At 35.4% G+C, this 15,741-nt stretch overlaps 1 protein-coding gene across 2 annotated transcripts in view; it reads right to left on the minus strand.

Annotated features, from left to right (window-relative positions):
• LIN9 (lin-9 DREAM MuvB core complex component) overlaps positions 1 to 15,741 on the minus strand; it is an 85,332-nt gene that overhangs the window by 17,438 nt on the left and 52,153 nt on the right. For both annotated transcript variants that reach the window (XM_027564615.1, XM_027564616.1), the window contains 4 exons: positions 12,721 to 12,854; positions 11,214 to 11,333; positions 10,624 to 10,725; positions 7,401 to 7,481 (listed from right to left, as the gene is read on the minus strand). In XM_027564615.1, coding sequence (XP_027420416.1) covers positions 7,401 to 7,481; positions 10,624 to 10,725; positions 11,214 to 11,333; positions 12,721 to 12,854 — 437 coding nt within the window. The remainder of the gene's footprint in view (positions 1 to 7,400; positions 7,482 to 10,623; positions 10,726 to 11,213; positions 11,334 to 12,720; positions 12,855 to 15,741) is intronic.

The following is a 15,741-nucleotide window of genomic DNA, read 5'->3' on the forward strand; positions in this document are numbered from 1 at the left end:
TTACATCCAGTAAGATATGGTGAATTAAAGTTTTCTTCATTAGAAAGCATCTCTCTCTATATCCAGTAATACCAGTATATCTGTTGCCCTACATTTAATTATCAGATACTAATATAGTTACCCTGGGTGTTCTTTGGAAGGAATGATGCTAAAGCTGAAACTCCAGTACTTTGGCCACCTCATGCGAAGAGTTGACTCATTGGAAAAGACTCTGATGCTGGGAGGCATTGGTGGCAGGAGGAAAAGGGGATGACAGAGGATGAGATGGATGGATGGCATCACCAACTCGATGGATATAAGTTTGAGTGAACTCCGGGAGTTGGCGATGGACAGGGAGGCCTGGCGTGCTGCGATTCACGGGGTTGCAAAGAGTCGGACACGACTGAGTGACTGAACTGAACTGAATATAGTTACATGCTTTTCTGTTGTTATTTTAAAATTTGTATTGCTGGGGTTTCCCTGGTGGCTCAATGATAAAGAATCCACCTGCCAATGCAGGATGCATGGATTTGATCCCTAATCTGGGATGATCCCTGCCACTGAGCAACTAGGCCCATGTGCCACAGCTACTGAGCCCACCCACCCTAGAGCCCTGCTCTGCAACAAGAGAAGCCACTGCAATGAGAAGCCCGTGCACCACAACTAGAGAAAAGCCCGCAAAGCAACAAAGACCCAGCATAGCCACAAATAAATAAGTAATTGTATTGTTTATCTTTTCATACATTAGTGATTTTATCCTGGATTTTTTTATATTAAATGTGTCTCTTTCAAGAATCATAGAGTTGGATTTTTTTTAAAGTTGTAGTTGATTTACAACTATTTAAACTAATATATCAGTTTCAGGTATATAACACAGTGATTCAATTTTTTTTTATAGATTATACTTCACTTAAAGTTATTACAAAATAATGGCTAAATGTCCTTGTGTAGTACAAAGAATTTCTTTTTTTTAAATTTTTTAAAAAAATTTAATTTAATTTTTTAAAATTTATTTCTTTTAATTAGAGGCTAATTACTCTCCAATATTAAGAATTTCTTTGTGTAGTATCCTTGTCGCTTATTTGTTTTATACATAGTGAAAAGTGAAAGTGAAGTCGCTCAGTCGCACCTGACTCTTTGTGACCCCATGGACAGTAGCCTGCACCAAGCTCCTCCGTCCACGGGATTTTCCAGGCAAGAGTACTGGAGTGGGTTGCCATTTCCTTCTCCAGGGAATCTTCCCAACTCAGGGATTGAACCCAGGTCTCCCGCATTGTAGACAGACGCTTTACCGTCTGAGCCACCAGGGAAGTCCATTTATACATAGAAGTAGCTTGTAACTCTAAATCCCCTATCTTGCCCATCCCCTTACCCTTTTCCCACTGGTAACCACGAGTTCTTTATATCTGTGAGTCTGTTTCTGTTTTGTTATATCCATGTTTATTTTCTAGATTCCACATTTAAGTAATAACACAGAGTAGTATTCATCTTTCTCTAACTTCTTTCACTAAGCATAATACCCTCTAGGTCGATCCATGTTACTGAAAACAGCAGCATTTCTGTTTTTATGGATGAGTAACAGCCCACTGAGTGTGTGTGTGTAAGCATGTATGCATGCATGTGTGTATATACATGTACACACATATATACAGACTATATCTTCTTTATCCATTCATCTGTTGATGGACACTTAGGTTGCTTCCATATCTTGGCTACTGTAAATAATGCTGCTATGAACACTGAAATGCATGTATCTTTTTGAATTAGTGTTTCTGTTTTCTTCAAATATATACCCAGGAGTGGAACTGCTGAATCATATGGTAGGAACTGGGTTTTATTTTTCATCCAGTCTGGCAATCTTTGTTTTTTATTTAAGAAATTTAGTCCACTTATACTCAGTGCTATTTATCAAAATGTTTAGATTTAAATCTACCATCTCACTATTTTCCTTCTACGTGTCCCACTTGTTTGGTGTCATTTTTTCCTTTCCTTTGTTGCCTTCTCTTGGACTGAGTGAACACTTAATTGTTCCATTCCCTCATGCAACTCCCCCTGATAAGCTTGGTAGTTATTAATCTTTTACCATTATTTGAATAGGTGCCTTAGAAAGTAAAATGTACATTCTTCATTTTTCAAAATCTATGTGGAATACACACTCCTTACCCTAATCAACAAATGTTGCACTGTATTTTTAAACCTTTATATTTTAAATGCCGCAAGATACAATTTTATTATTTTATACGGTGACACTTAGACTAATGCATATATTCATTCTTTTTGTTGTTTTTCATTCCTTTTTGAAACTTTTAAGTGTCTTAAACAAGTTGTTCCCTCCACCCCCCCGCTTGAAGAAAACCTGTACTATTTCCTTTAGTACAGATACTCTGGTAACAAATTCTATAACTTGCCTGCAAATGTCCTTGTATTAACTTTACCCTTACGAAATTTTCACTGGATATAGAAATCTAGGTTGGCAGTAATTTTGTTTCAGCCCTATAAAGATGTCATTCCATTCACTTATGTCCTCTGTGTTTTCTGTGGAGAAGTCAGCTGTCAAACGAACTGTTACTGTTTTTGAAAGTACTTCCCCCTCTCCATCCTACTCTGGGTACTTTAAATACCTCCCACTTTGTGTCTGGCTTTCAGCAGTTTTACTACGCTGTGTTTTGGAGTCATTATCTTTTTATTTACCTTATGATTTATGGGGGCCTTGGATTTGTAGCCTGTTGAATTTTGAGAGTTCTGAAAAATTCTCAGTTATTATCTCTCAAAAATTCTCTCTCCTTTTGTCTCATTTTTCTTTCTCTTCTCCTTCTGCTACCCTATTAGACTCCTCACTATATCCCTTATTTCTTATTCTTCTCTTCTGTACTTTCTATCCATCTTTCCATGCTTAATTCTGGACATTCTGATCTGTTCTCAAATACTAGCTCTCTCTTCAGCTGTTCCTAATCTGCTGTGTTATATCTACCAATTGAATTCTTAATTTTGATTACTGTAGTTTATTTCCTGAGTTTTCATTAGGTCATTTTTGTTGTTGTTTCTAGTTCTCTTCTAAAATTCTGTTTTGTCTCACCTCGTTAAACAAAATAAGCATTCAAAATCTATGTCTAAAAATAACATTCTCCTTAATCTGCCCTCTGTTCATATTTTCTTGTGTTTTTCGTTAGTGTTATCATGTCTCCTACTGTTTCTGGGATTTAAAATTGAGTATTAGATACTGTATGTTAATAACTGTAGAAATAATTTCAGGTCTAGTATGATATTATATTCCCCTAAGAGGACTACTTACTTCTGGATGGCTGCTTTGGGGCCTGTGTGTGTTAAGTTGCTTTACTTGTGTCTGACTCTTTGAGACCCAGTGGACAGTAGCCTGCCAGGCTCCTCTGTCCATGGGATTCTCCAGGCAAGAATACTAGAGTGGGTTGCCATGCCCTCCTCCAGGGGATCTTCCCAACCCAGGTATCAAACCCACATCTCTTATGGCTCCTGCACTGGCAGGAGAGTTCTTTACCACTAGTACCATCTGGGAAACTCCATGATCAACTTAGTTCAATTTCAGAGATAAAATAATCTGAAGCTGGGCCAATGCAGCCTTTTTGGGGTCCAATCCAGAACATGGAAGGAATTTGCCAATTTCTCTCAACCCTTGCTGGTTCTCTGGACTCTAATTTTTGTCCTCCCTACTCTTCTAAGCCCTTTGAGAACACCACTCGGTTTCTCAGCCATCTTTTCTGAAATTTGCATAAGCCCCTAAGGAAAAAGGAATCCTAACTGCCAGAATCCTCCTTCTGTGTTTAATTCTTTTCCTAGATCCTATCCCTAAAATTCTTAAATACCTTATTAATGCTCCAGTGTCTTTGGCTTGTTTTTACATTTTATTCCAGAGGAAATAGCTGTTCTTAACTATTTGGATTAGGAAGACTAATCCAAATTATCTAGCCTACCATTACCAAAAGCAGAAGCGCATTAACTTTTTCCAAACAGTATGTTCAAATTCTTTAGGGGAGTGTCAGTTTCTTTCTCTCCTTTTAACTTGGGTAAAAGCCACATTTACATTCTGTCACTCGGATGAAGATCGGAAATGTGAAAACAGAAATTAAATCAATTCCTTTTAAAGTATAGCATCTCACTTCTGCATTCCTCTATCATATTTGCAACTCTTGGCCTGGAGTCTCTTCAGGGTTCCAACATGCAGCCTCTTTTAGCCAAGGTTTTAATTTCATCCAACACGTCAGAAAATGTAAAAAAACAAACAAACAAACCCTTTCATACATTGTTAAACAATCTGTTTCCATATATTCTATTTACTTTTTTTTCGTACTTATTTTATGTGGAAATTGTAAGCGACAAGAAAACACATGTCCAGCCTACCATCTTAAGTTAGGAGTACAATTAAATCTTTAAAATGCTCATACATTTTGACCCTGCCACTTTCTATACAAAAAACCAAACCAAACCAAACCAAATAAAAAACCCCTTCAAAATGGTTTAAAGACCTAAATGTAAGCCCTGAAACCATAACACTCTTAGGACAGAGGCAGAATACTCTGACAGAAATTGGCAGCAATATTTTCTTGGATCAGTCTCCTAAGGCAAAATAAATAAAAGCAAAAATAAACAAATGGGGCCTAATTAAACTTAAAACTTTTAGATAGCTAAGGAAACTATCAACAAAAGAAAAAAACTTGAGGCTGACAAGGGTTCATATCCAAAATACATAAATAGCTCATACAACTCTAAGAAACCAAACAGACAAACAATTCAATCCAAAAATGGGCAAAAAACTTGAATAGACACTTCTCCAAAAAGGACATGCAGGTGGCTAATAGGCACATGAAAAGATGCTCAACATCACCATTATTAGTGAAATGCAAATGAAAACCACAATTAGGTATCACATCACACCAGTCAAAATGGCTATAATCAAAAAGTCTACAGAAAACAAATGTCAGGGTGTGGAGAAAAGGGAACCCTTGTACATGGCTGGTAATGTAAATTGGTATAGTCACTACTGAGAACACTATGGAGGTTCCTCAAAAAGCTAAAAATATATAGGATCCAGCAATCTCACTTCTGGGTATATATCCGGGAAAAATGACAACACTCATTCAAAAAGATACATGTACCCCAATATTCATAGCAGCACAATTTAAAATAGCCAAGACAATGGAAACAACCCAAGTGCCCAGCAACAGATTGGTTTATGAAGACACGGCACACACGCACACCTGCACACACACAAATGAAGTATTACTTAGTCATAAAAAAGAATGAAATAAAACCATCAGCAGCAATGTGGACAGACCCAGAGAATGTTATGCTTAGTGAAATAAGTCAGACAGAGGAAGGAAAATACTGCATATCACTTATATGTGGAATCTAAAAAGCAATGCAAATGAATGTGTAAGCAGAAAGAAACAGACTCACAGAGAAAACAAACTAGTGGTTACCAAAGGAGAGAGTAAAATAGAGAGGGATAAATTAGGGGTATGGGATTAACAGATAGAAACTATTACATACAAAATAGATAAACAACAAGAATATACTGAATAGCACTGGGAATTATACCCAGTATCTTATAATAACCTATCATGGAATATAATCTGACAAAACCACTAAATTAGTATGCTGTATACCTGAAACTAAGACAATACCATAAATCAACTATACTTCAAAAAACAAAACAAAATATGAAAGTAAATGCATGGAAGAAGAAATCCATATGCTAAGCATAAAAAATATTTATACCATATACTAGTTTCACAATATTTGTATTTTTATAATGGAAATTATTTCTAATCATAAATAAAATTATAAAGTCTATCAAGAAAATTAGATTTGTGCAGAGTTTCCACATGCCAAGAAGCCAAGCCAACATCAAAATAGGCCTTTATTTAAAAGTAGGTAACATTAATTCGGCTGAGTCAAATCTAATACTTTAAGGTGTGAAACCCAGCTACAGGGAAAAGTCCTAGTTAGTGGTATGAAAGTAAAATAATTTGATTACACATGAAGATGAAATGGCTTCCCTAGTGGCTCAGATGGTAAAGAATCTTCCTGTAATGCAGGAGATCCAGGTTCGATTCCTGGGTTGGGAAGATCTCCTGGAGAAGGGAATGGCAACCCACTCCAGTATTCTTGCCTGGAGAATTCTATGGACAGAGGAGCCTGGTGGGCTACAGTTCATGGGGTCACAAACAGTCGGACACAACTGAAGAACTTAAACACTTTTCTCAAGATGGAAAAGATGATATGATCAGAGGAAATGCAGCGGGTGAACATTGAAAAAGCATAGAATAAAGGGCAGAAGTAAAACTAATGGAAACCAAGATAAGAACGAGAGTCCAGTAGCAAAGAAGCAAGCACATTAATATTATTATGTTCAGGATATACAACAGCAATACGTTATGCCTAATTTTTTTCGATCTTTGATAGTCTGTGTATCTGACAATATTAATTTTATAACATGCCTACTTGAGTTAAACTGGAACCAAGAAGTCTGTTTTGGTATCTGTACTACTAAATAGCAGCAAAATCTTAGGTCAAAATCCCTCGACATCTTTGGTCTTCAGTTTTCAATTCCATAAAAATGATGGGTTTGAATTGGATAATTCAAAGTCATGTTCAGATTTTTTAAAAAAACACCTACAAGAAGACTGTTCTTCATTCAATTCTGTATCTACTTGTCCAGCTGTTTATTCACACCTACCCCTCACACCATTCCATGCAAGAGGTGATTAATGTTATGACAACTCCCTATTCTTGTACTCATGACAGAGTAAAGCCCTTTGCCGCCAAGTCTAGTCACTGAGCTCTCCTTTTCTTTCATACTTTCTAGCAACCATTTCTAATCAGTTGGAGATGGTATTTGAGATAAAAACCATTCACCATCCTATAAAATCATAACTATGACTTTCAGTATGATTAAAAAACTTTCTTAGTGAATATTTTCTACATCTTAAAAAATTCTGATAATTCTCTCCTATGAATTAAATTGACTTTCATATTTTGTACTCACTGGATTGATAAAATAGGATATAAGCTTTGTCAAGATAACTAAAGATACCAGCCTACATATTTCCTGATTTATTTATTCTGAACCATTTGAATAACCTCTGCTAATATGATTTCCTTAGTCAGAAGCACCAATGCTAGGAATTCTACATTCATGTAAACTGTCTAAGAATCTAATATATATCCATTAATCCTATTCAATGACATAAGGAGGTCCAGGGTAATGAACTGTTCTGTACTGCTAATTAAGCATGTGTTCAGTATAATAAAACATAGGGAGAGTAAATCAGGATTTTAAAATAACAGTTATCTCTAGGTTTTCTTTCATAAAATATTTTCAACCCTTAAATATAGAAGCCCCCACCATTTGAAAATGAGACAAGAAAACAAAAAAATATCCTTACCAGTTTTTCTGCTTCTGTGTTCATTTCCCTTAATTTCTTGATATGTTCCTTTTTAATCATGAGAATTTTTGATAGTCTGGTCTACAGACAATGAAAAAGAGATGTTTTGGAATAAAGAGAGGCACTTAAATATACCAGGTAGACATCAAACTTGTAAGTTTCCACTAAGATATTTTAGCAGATGTGTTTCAATATAAATATAGCACAGACACTATTTTAGAAACCTGACTGGCTGAGAGGAAGATATTTTAAAATCCACTGTAAGCAGGTACATCAAAACGAATAAGAAGTCAACCTGAATAAGCTTTCACTGGAACAACATGTAGACCAATCAGAATAATAACTATAATTAATTGAAGCACAAATATGTTAAAATCCATGCATTCAGACCGATACTTAAACAAAATTAACCACTGTTGGAGAACACTAGTAACCAAACTCATGAACTGGAAAACAAAGCCAAAAAAAATCAAGCATTTATCCTGCCTTTCCTATACAAACTATGCCATTAGGTAACCAAATAATAGATTTGGGGAAGTTTTTCCTTGCAGAATGATTTCAGCTAACAAATAAAGAACAAGAATGGCACCATTTTTGCAATCCTAATGAATGAATGGATCTAGGCATTGATAATTTGTAGCAGCTAACATTATATTTAAAAAGAGATAAAAAATAGGGGTATCCTATCAGAGCTTTCCAGGTGGAGCTAGTGGTAAAGAAACCGCCTGCTAATGCAGGAGACACAAGAGATGTATGCTTGATTGCCGCTTTGGGAAGATCCCTGGAGTAGGAAATGACAACCCACTCCAGTATTCCTGCCTGGAAAATTCCATGGACAGAGGAGCCTGGTGGACTATAGTCCATGGTCGCAAAGAGTTGCACATGGCTGAGCACTACTACTACACATCCTATCAGAATACAAAAGTATGCATAAAAGTAGTCATATACAAACTATACCAATCAAATAAAAAACCCAAATCAATTCAAACCTTTATATTCAATGAGCAATTTACATGAAGTACAAAGACAGAAGAGTATACTGGATGTTATTACAAAGATTTAGTCAGCAAAATCCAGACAGTGGGAGACAAATAATACAGTTTATTCAACAAAGAGGTTAATGGGAGAAAAGAAGAGCCAATATTTAAGAGCCAACTAGACAACTGGAATGCTGACTGGATATGTGATGATATTAAGATATGTTTTTAATAGACATGTTTTTAGATGTAATAATAATATTACAGTTATGTCTCTTTTCTTAAAAAAGGGCCCTTACCACTTAAAGATACATAACAAAATATTTACAGATAAAATGATATGATGTTTAATTTCTCAAAAGAGAGAAAGAGGGTAGAAGTATATATGAAATAGAAATGGCCAGGAGTTTTTGATAACTGCTATAGCTAGATAATGGGTTCAGAGAGATACATTATACAACTGTCTGCTTTCATATGTACTAAATTTTTGATAATTAAAAAAATAAAAATAAAAAAACTGACCTAAGTTGATACAGGTAGAGGGAGGGCCTGGTAAGATATGTTATATACTTGTTCACACTGACCCTTTTTAGTAGGTCCAGAGCTCTGGACTGGTCTCCTGTCTTTAGTTGTTGGGTTTTATGGAAATTTGTGTGATTCTACTGAGTAAGAAACAGTAAAAAATGGATGAAGGCAACATCTTTCTCCCATTTTTAGTTTATCTTTCAGTTTTGTGTTTCTTGTTAGTTTTTGATAGAAAATCATGCTGTTTCTTTCTCATTCTTTTCAAAACTGAGTCCTCTCTTAGAGAGGGTCGGTCAGTCTTTTCAGATTCCTCAAAATCCCTAACCCCAAGAAAAAAAATTCATTGCGAACTATGAATTATGAAACTAGCAAAAAATGATGTTTATTTTGTCATAAGAAAAAACAATACCAAAGACAAAAATGTATCTTACAGCTCGACAAGAGCAAACCTGAGTTTCATAAAACTTTAGATATTACAAAAGACAAGTACATAAAAGGGCTTTTATTTTTACTTGCTAGAAAGCTTAAAATAATGAAAGCAGTGTTTCAACTAGGCATTACACATAGATTTTGAAGTTAAAATTAAGCACTGCAACCAAAACATCTAAGCAGCAATAAAAACATCAATCCTTTAGAAGTGGTGTATTAGTATTTAGCTTCTGACTCCCTCTGCTGGTGGATCTTTTGCTCCCCACTCCTCTTCCTCTTCACCCTCCTTCCCCATCTCCCTCTACCCCTTGCCCAAATATGACATATCAGCTTTGTTTTTACTTCCAGTATTTAATAAAAGAACGTCTTTAAAAAACAAGTACCCTAGTTGTGAAATGATAAGCCTTGGCTTTTTTCATATTTAAAATTTTTCATATAAAAATATCTACCTTTGAAAGTTAAAAGGTATAATTCTGTAGTTCAAGGATAATTAACAACATATAACTAAGGAATAAGAAATGCCATACATATACATACAAGTGACAAGACTTTTCCTCAAAATAACATTAATTGTAAAAGGTAACACTGAATATTTTAATGGCTTATGTTATAAACATTTTTATTTATAAAGACTTTATCTATCCCAAGCCAAATAGCTTTATTTTCAAAAAGGAAAAAGAAGAGGAAAAGAAAAGAAACAAATCAAACATCATTAGACTATGATTCAAATTAAATAATTTATTCAACCTTAAGAGTTAGGCTATTCAAGAAAACTGTTCTATATAATAATTGCTATTTGTTTCTGCTTTAGCTTTAGATTTCTTTGTGTCTAATCATTAAGTACTTAGCAAATGAATAGCTATTTGTAGTCACAGAAAAAAACTAAAGTTCCTCCTAACCGGAGAGCGGGCCAACACACCATAAGTTTTGAGGTGACTGATAATGGCAGGATTACTGAGGTTACTAAATAAAAACATTTATATTTATACAATTTATTAACAGCTAACCATTCAATTTCATAGAGTGTATGCTAGAACACTTATGCTAGAGTCCTTAACATTGCAAAATAATAAGAACCAAACCCAAGAAAAGCCCAACAAAAATAGACCTCTAAGTCTTTTTTGGCTGTTATAACTTAATTTCAAGCTTTGTTGGAAATAACAGTTTTTAAAACACAATGATTTTAAAAAGTGTAAAAATATTTAGTCCTAGAAAAATTTTCAACTTTAATAACACAAAAGATATTGAATTTTTTTTTAACAAATGAGCAAAATATTCAGAGCAATTCTTACCACTTGGATAAGGAATTCTACTGGAAAACCACCTAATGTTTCAGTGTCAGAGCCAGAAATTTTACTTCTCCAAGGTGACTGTCCTAATAAGGGATCATTATCCTATAGGAATAAAAGGGAACCATTTAACCACTGACCTTTCAAAAGGAAGCATTTTAATTTTTTAAAACTTTATTTTATTGAAGTATAGTTGATTTACAATGCTGTGCTAACTTCTATTGGGCAGCAAAGTGATTCCTTTCTACATATATGTTACATTTTTAAATGTTCTATTTCATTATGGTTTATCACAGGATATTGAATACAGTTCTTTGAGCTACAAAGTAGGAACTATCATAAAATTTTGAATAAAGAGCAAATTCTATTATAATTAATATTCTATTAGAAATCCTATGAAAAGGAAAATATTTCCAAGCTGAAGCAACTATTTTATTTACTTTATTAGCTTTTTATTTAACATCTGACAACTCCAAATAATGCGGGCACCACCTAAAGTTACTACAGTCAATCAATGTATATTTCATAAGGACATAGTTTACATTCAAAATAATCATTTAAATTACTGGTGACATTTAAAAAATATAACTTACTGTAATCGGTGACTGGAGAGGAGGAGTATAATGTAATCGTGGTGGAGTCATAAAAAATCGAGAAGGCCGCTGTTTTTGTCCAAAGGCAGCAATTGGCATCGTCTCATGAGGCTCATTACTCTTTGGGAAAAGAGAACAGACCCCAAAACTTGAAGAACTTTACCAATCATTTTAGCTTTATAAAAATTCTATTTTAGCATTAAATGTACACTAGTTTATTATGATTTATCATAAAATATATTAACTACAAAGATCAAAGGGCTAGAACTTAAATCAGAGTATGAATATTACTTGGCTACTAAGATGTTGAACCCACAAAAAGAAGAAAGTGATCTATGAAAGAAAGAAAAGTGATCTATGGCCACCCTTGGCTGTCTCTGTGTTAAAGACTATTTGAATATTACCCACTGTAATTAAAGGCAATTCTTATCTGGCCAGGGAGAGATGTTTTGGTGATCTCATAAAGGAAATTACATTAATGCAACAGAAGAGTAATTTTTCTCTTTTGAAATGGGAGGTTTAAAGATTTCATTCTTTAATGAAAAAAATAAGATTGATATACCTTGCTCTATATTTAGTCCAAATTGTCTTTCTCTCCTACTCCTCTCTAAAGTACGTTTGATAAGGAAACTCTTAGAATAAGCAGAGTCACAGTTTTTTTAAAAGTATGGAGCAGAAAAACAGTCTTCTATTTTTATACTAAGGAGATAAAGAAATTCTGATTTTTAATTGTAAGTTCAGAATCCTTAAAAATCAAGTTTATAACAAAGGAATGAAGAAGCAGGGGGATTAATGTAAACAGTTAAATTTCCATTATACTTAGAGGCAAACAATTTTTTTTTCAAAAAGTTTTTACTCATTAAAAAAACTATCAGAGTTATATTTACTCTTTATATTTTAACTTATTAGGAAAGTATATAATTTCCATTACCTTGCTAAATTAAGCATGATCATGAAATAATGGTTCAATAGTTTAATGGACTATATCAGAAGTTCAAAAGACCTGGATTCAAGACTTAACCTGGCAAGAATCCATCTTGAAAGCCTTGAATAAATTACCTAATGTACTTATGTCTCAGTTTCACCTTACGAAAAGTGGAGGTTATTAACATCCACCTTGTATATTCTAAGGATAAAATAGGAACATATAAAAATATATATATTTCAAAGTACAAGATGTTACTTCAACTTTCAAAGTTGTTTTACAAAACAACTCCTTTTTGTAAACTGGAAAACTTGTTTCAGTTGTTTTATAAAAACAACTAATCAGTTGCGTCACACTATAATTTGGTGTAAGGAAGGCAGAGAGATGCTAGATTCTGGAAAATGTAGAAGAAAATTAGAGTTCTGCTCCAGGAGTTCAGGAGGCAGGGCTGGGAACCCCTAAAGATCTCTTCCTTTAAGACTTGAAATCTTGATTTCTATCATAAATACAACCCCTAAGAAAACTCTACAAAACATATTTTATAGGCATAAACCAAATATGTATTGTGAAATAAATACTCACAAGAACTTCATAGTCAGGGATAGTATGAGTTCCAAGCCCTGCCCTATCAAACGTTACTCTATAAGTAGCATTAAGAGTATCCACAGCATCTATTTGTCCAGTGAAGAGACCATCATGAACACCACGTAATCGAGCTAAAAAAAAGAAACAAAAAGACATTATGGTACTTAGGACACAAAAAACTCCCACGTACAGAACTGCTCCAAGCATGTACCTCAAAGTGGAGAAAGTACAGTACTGCTGTCTATTAAAGTTTCCCCAAAAGTTATGTATTAATACTTTATTTTAGGTTTAGAAGATCAATTAAAACACTTTTGAAACAAACAACAAAATTATAAATGGTGATCCTTAATTTGATAAATGAATGAAACCATATATCTACCAAACTAGGAGGAAAATACTTATTAAAAAAGTCAACAAAAGAAACTTGGTCATTATACTCATGAATGAAGCACTAGGAATAATTCAAATGAGAAAAAGACAAGGTTGCTAAGCAGAAAAGATTTACTAGGCTTCAGACTGCTATCCTTAGAAAGGGTCGCCTACAAGGTTGACTTCTGGGAGCCTGAACAGTGAGAGAGTGTTCCCACTGCTGCCATACTAAGAAAGGTGGTTAACTGTACCCAGATTGTTTGTGCAAACAATGTGGTTACCAGCTTTCCAATTCTTGTATAAGCCAGGCAAAGGTGCCTACATAAGCAGTCCCCTATAAAAACCTTGGGCATTGAGTAATGAGTTTCCCTGGTAGACAACATTTCATAAGTGCGATTACAACTTGCTGCTAAAGGAATTCTGCAAGTCCTGTGTGACACCATACAGAGGGGACTCTTGGAAGCTTACACTTGTTTTTCTCTAGACTTTGGCCCCATGTACTTTTCCCTTGGATCATCGAAAAAGCAAGAGAGTTCCAGAAAATCATCTTCTTTATTGACTATACCAAAGCCTTTGACTGTATGGACCACCACAAACTCTGGAAAGTTCTTAGAATTCCAGACCACCTGACCCGCCTCTTGAGAAACCTGTATGCAGGTCAGGAAGCAATAGTTAGAACTGGACACGGAACAACAGACTGGTCCCAAGTAGGGAAAAGAGGATGCAGAGTATATCATGAGAAACGCCTGGCTGGATGAAGCACAAGCTGGAATCAAGACTGCTGGGAGAAATATCAATAACCTCAGATATGCAGATGACACCACCCTTATGGCAGAAAGTGAATAAGAACTAAAGAGCCTCTTGATGAAAGTGCAAGAGGAGAGTGAAAAGGTTTGCTTAAAGCTCAACATTTAGAAAATGAAGATCATGGCATCTGGTCCCATCACTTCATGACAAATAGATGGGGAAACAGTGAAAACAGTGTCAGACTTTATTTTCTTGGGCTCCAAAATCACTGCAGATGGTGACTGCAGCCACCATTAAAAGACACTTGCTCTTTGGAAGAAAAGTTATAACCAACCTAGACAGCATATTAAAAAGCAGAGACATTACTTTGCCAACAAAGGTCTGTCTAGTCAAAGCTATAGTTTTTCCAGTAGTCATGTATGGATGTGAGAGTTGGATTATAAAAAAGCTGAGCACCGAAGAATTGATGCTTTTGAACTGTGGTGCTGGAGAAGACTCTTGAGAGTCCCTTGGACTGCAAGGAGATCCAACCAGTCCATCCTGAAGGAAATCAGTCCTGAATATTCACTGGAAGGACTGACGATGAAGCTGAAACTCCAATACTTTGGCCACCTGATGTGAAGAACTGACTCATTTGAAAAGACCCTGATGCTGGGAAAGATTGAAGGCAGGAGGAGAAGGGGATGACAGAGAATGAGATGGTTGGATGGCATCACCAACTCCATGGACATGAGTTTGAGTAAACTCCAGGAGTTGGTGATGGACAGGGAGGCCTGGCGTGCTACAGTCCATGGGGTTGCAAAGAGTCGGACACAACTGAGCGACTAAACTGAACTGATTTTCCCCTTTGCTTATTTTGCTTTGTATCCTTTTCTATGATAAGCCATGGCCATGAATACAACTATTTGCCAAGTACTCTTGAGTTTTTCTGGGGCTTCCCAGGTGGCTCAGTGGTAATAAATCCACCTGCCAATGCAGGAGATACAGGTTTGATATCTGGGTTAGGAAGATGCCCTGGAGGAAGAAAGGGCAGTATTCTTGCCTGGAAAATCCCATGGACAGAGGAGCCTGGTGGGCTACAGTCCATGGGGTTGCAAAGAGTCGGGTACAACTGAGCGACTGGTCACACTTGTACACACACTTGAGTCTTTCTAGTGAATCGCCAAACCAAATCTGGGTGTGGTCTTGGGGATCCCTCACATAGATGAATTCTTGTGCCACTATTATTTAAATTCAGTTTGAAGTAACATCAGGAAAATCCAAGGAAACAACCAGCATGGGTGAAAAAGTTAGAACATTTAAGGTGTTAAACTAGGCAAAATGACACATTTTGGTGTGTGCTGTGCTTAGTCGCTTAGCTGTATCCAACTCTTGGACTGTAGCCTGCCAGGCTCTTCTGTCCATGGGGATTCTCTATTTTTATACACAAAAAAATGATATTATTTTAATAGAACACAAATGTTCATTGCAAAACTGCTTGAAACGATCAACTGATTAAAAACTCAAGTGCAGAAGACTAAAATATCATTTTCAGTCTTTGACCAATTAAGGGAAAATTAAACAGGTATATAGAAGATAGGAGCAATAAAGTTAAATAAACAGAGAATTAGAATTTCTAGTTATGGCAGTATGAAGAGGCTGGTGATTCTTCTCTGAAAAAAGACTTGTATAAAGACAACCTGTAAAAGATTGTCAAAGACTACCATTTCAAGGTACTGGAAATGGACTAAATGCAGAAAACAATTAAGAAATGAGCACTGTTGGAAAATTGCTAGAACTTCAGGTAAGGATTGGTGAAATGAGTTTTTCTAGTGTATGGTTGGTCATGGAAACAGTGCTGTTTGTTGCCAGAGGGGCAGACTGGTTGTGGACCAGTGAGTAAAAACCTGTGACTGTGTTAGC

The sequence above is a fragment of the Bos indicus x Bos taurus genome, chromosome 16, assembly GCF_003369695.1.
Source record: "Bos indicus x Bos taurus breed Angus x Brahman F1 hybrid chromosome 16, Bos_hybrid_MaternalHap_v2.0, whole genome shotgun sequence".
NCBI classification, from domain to species: Eukaryota; Metazoa; Chordata; class Mammalia; order Artiodactyla; family Bovidae; genus Bos; species Bos indicus x Bos taurus.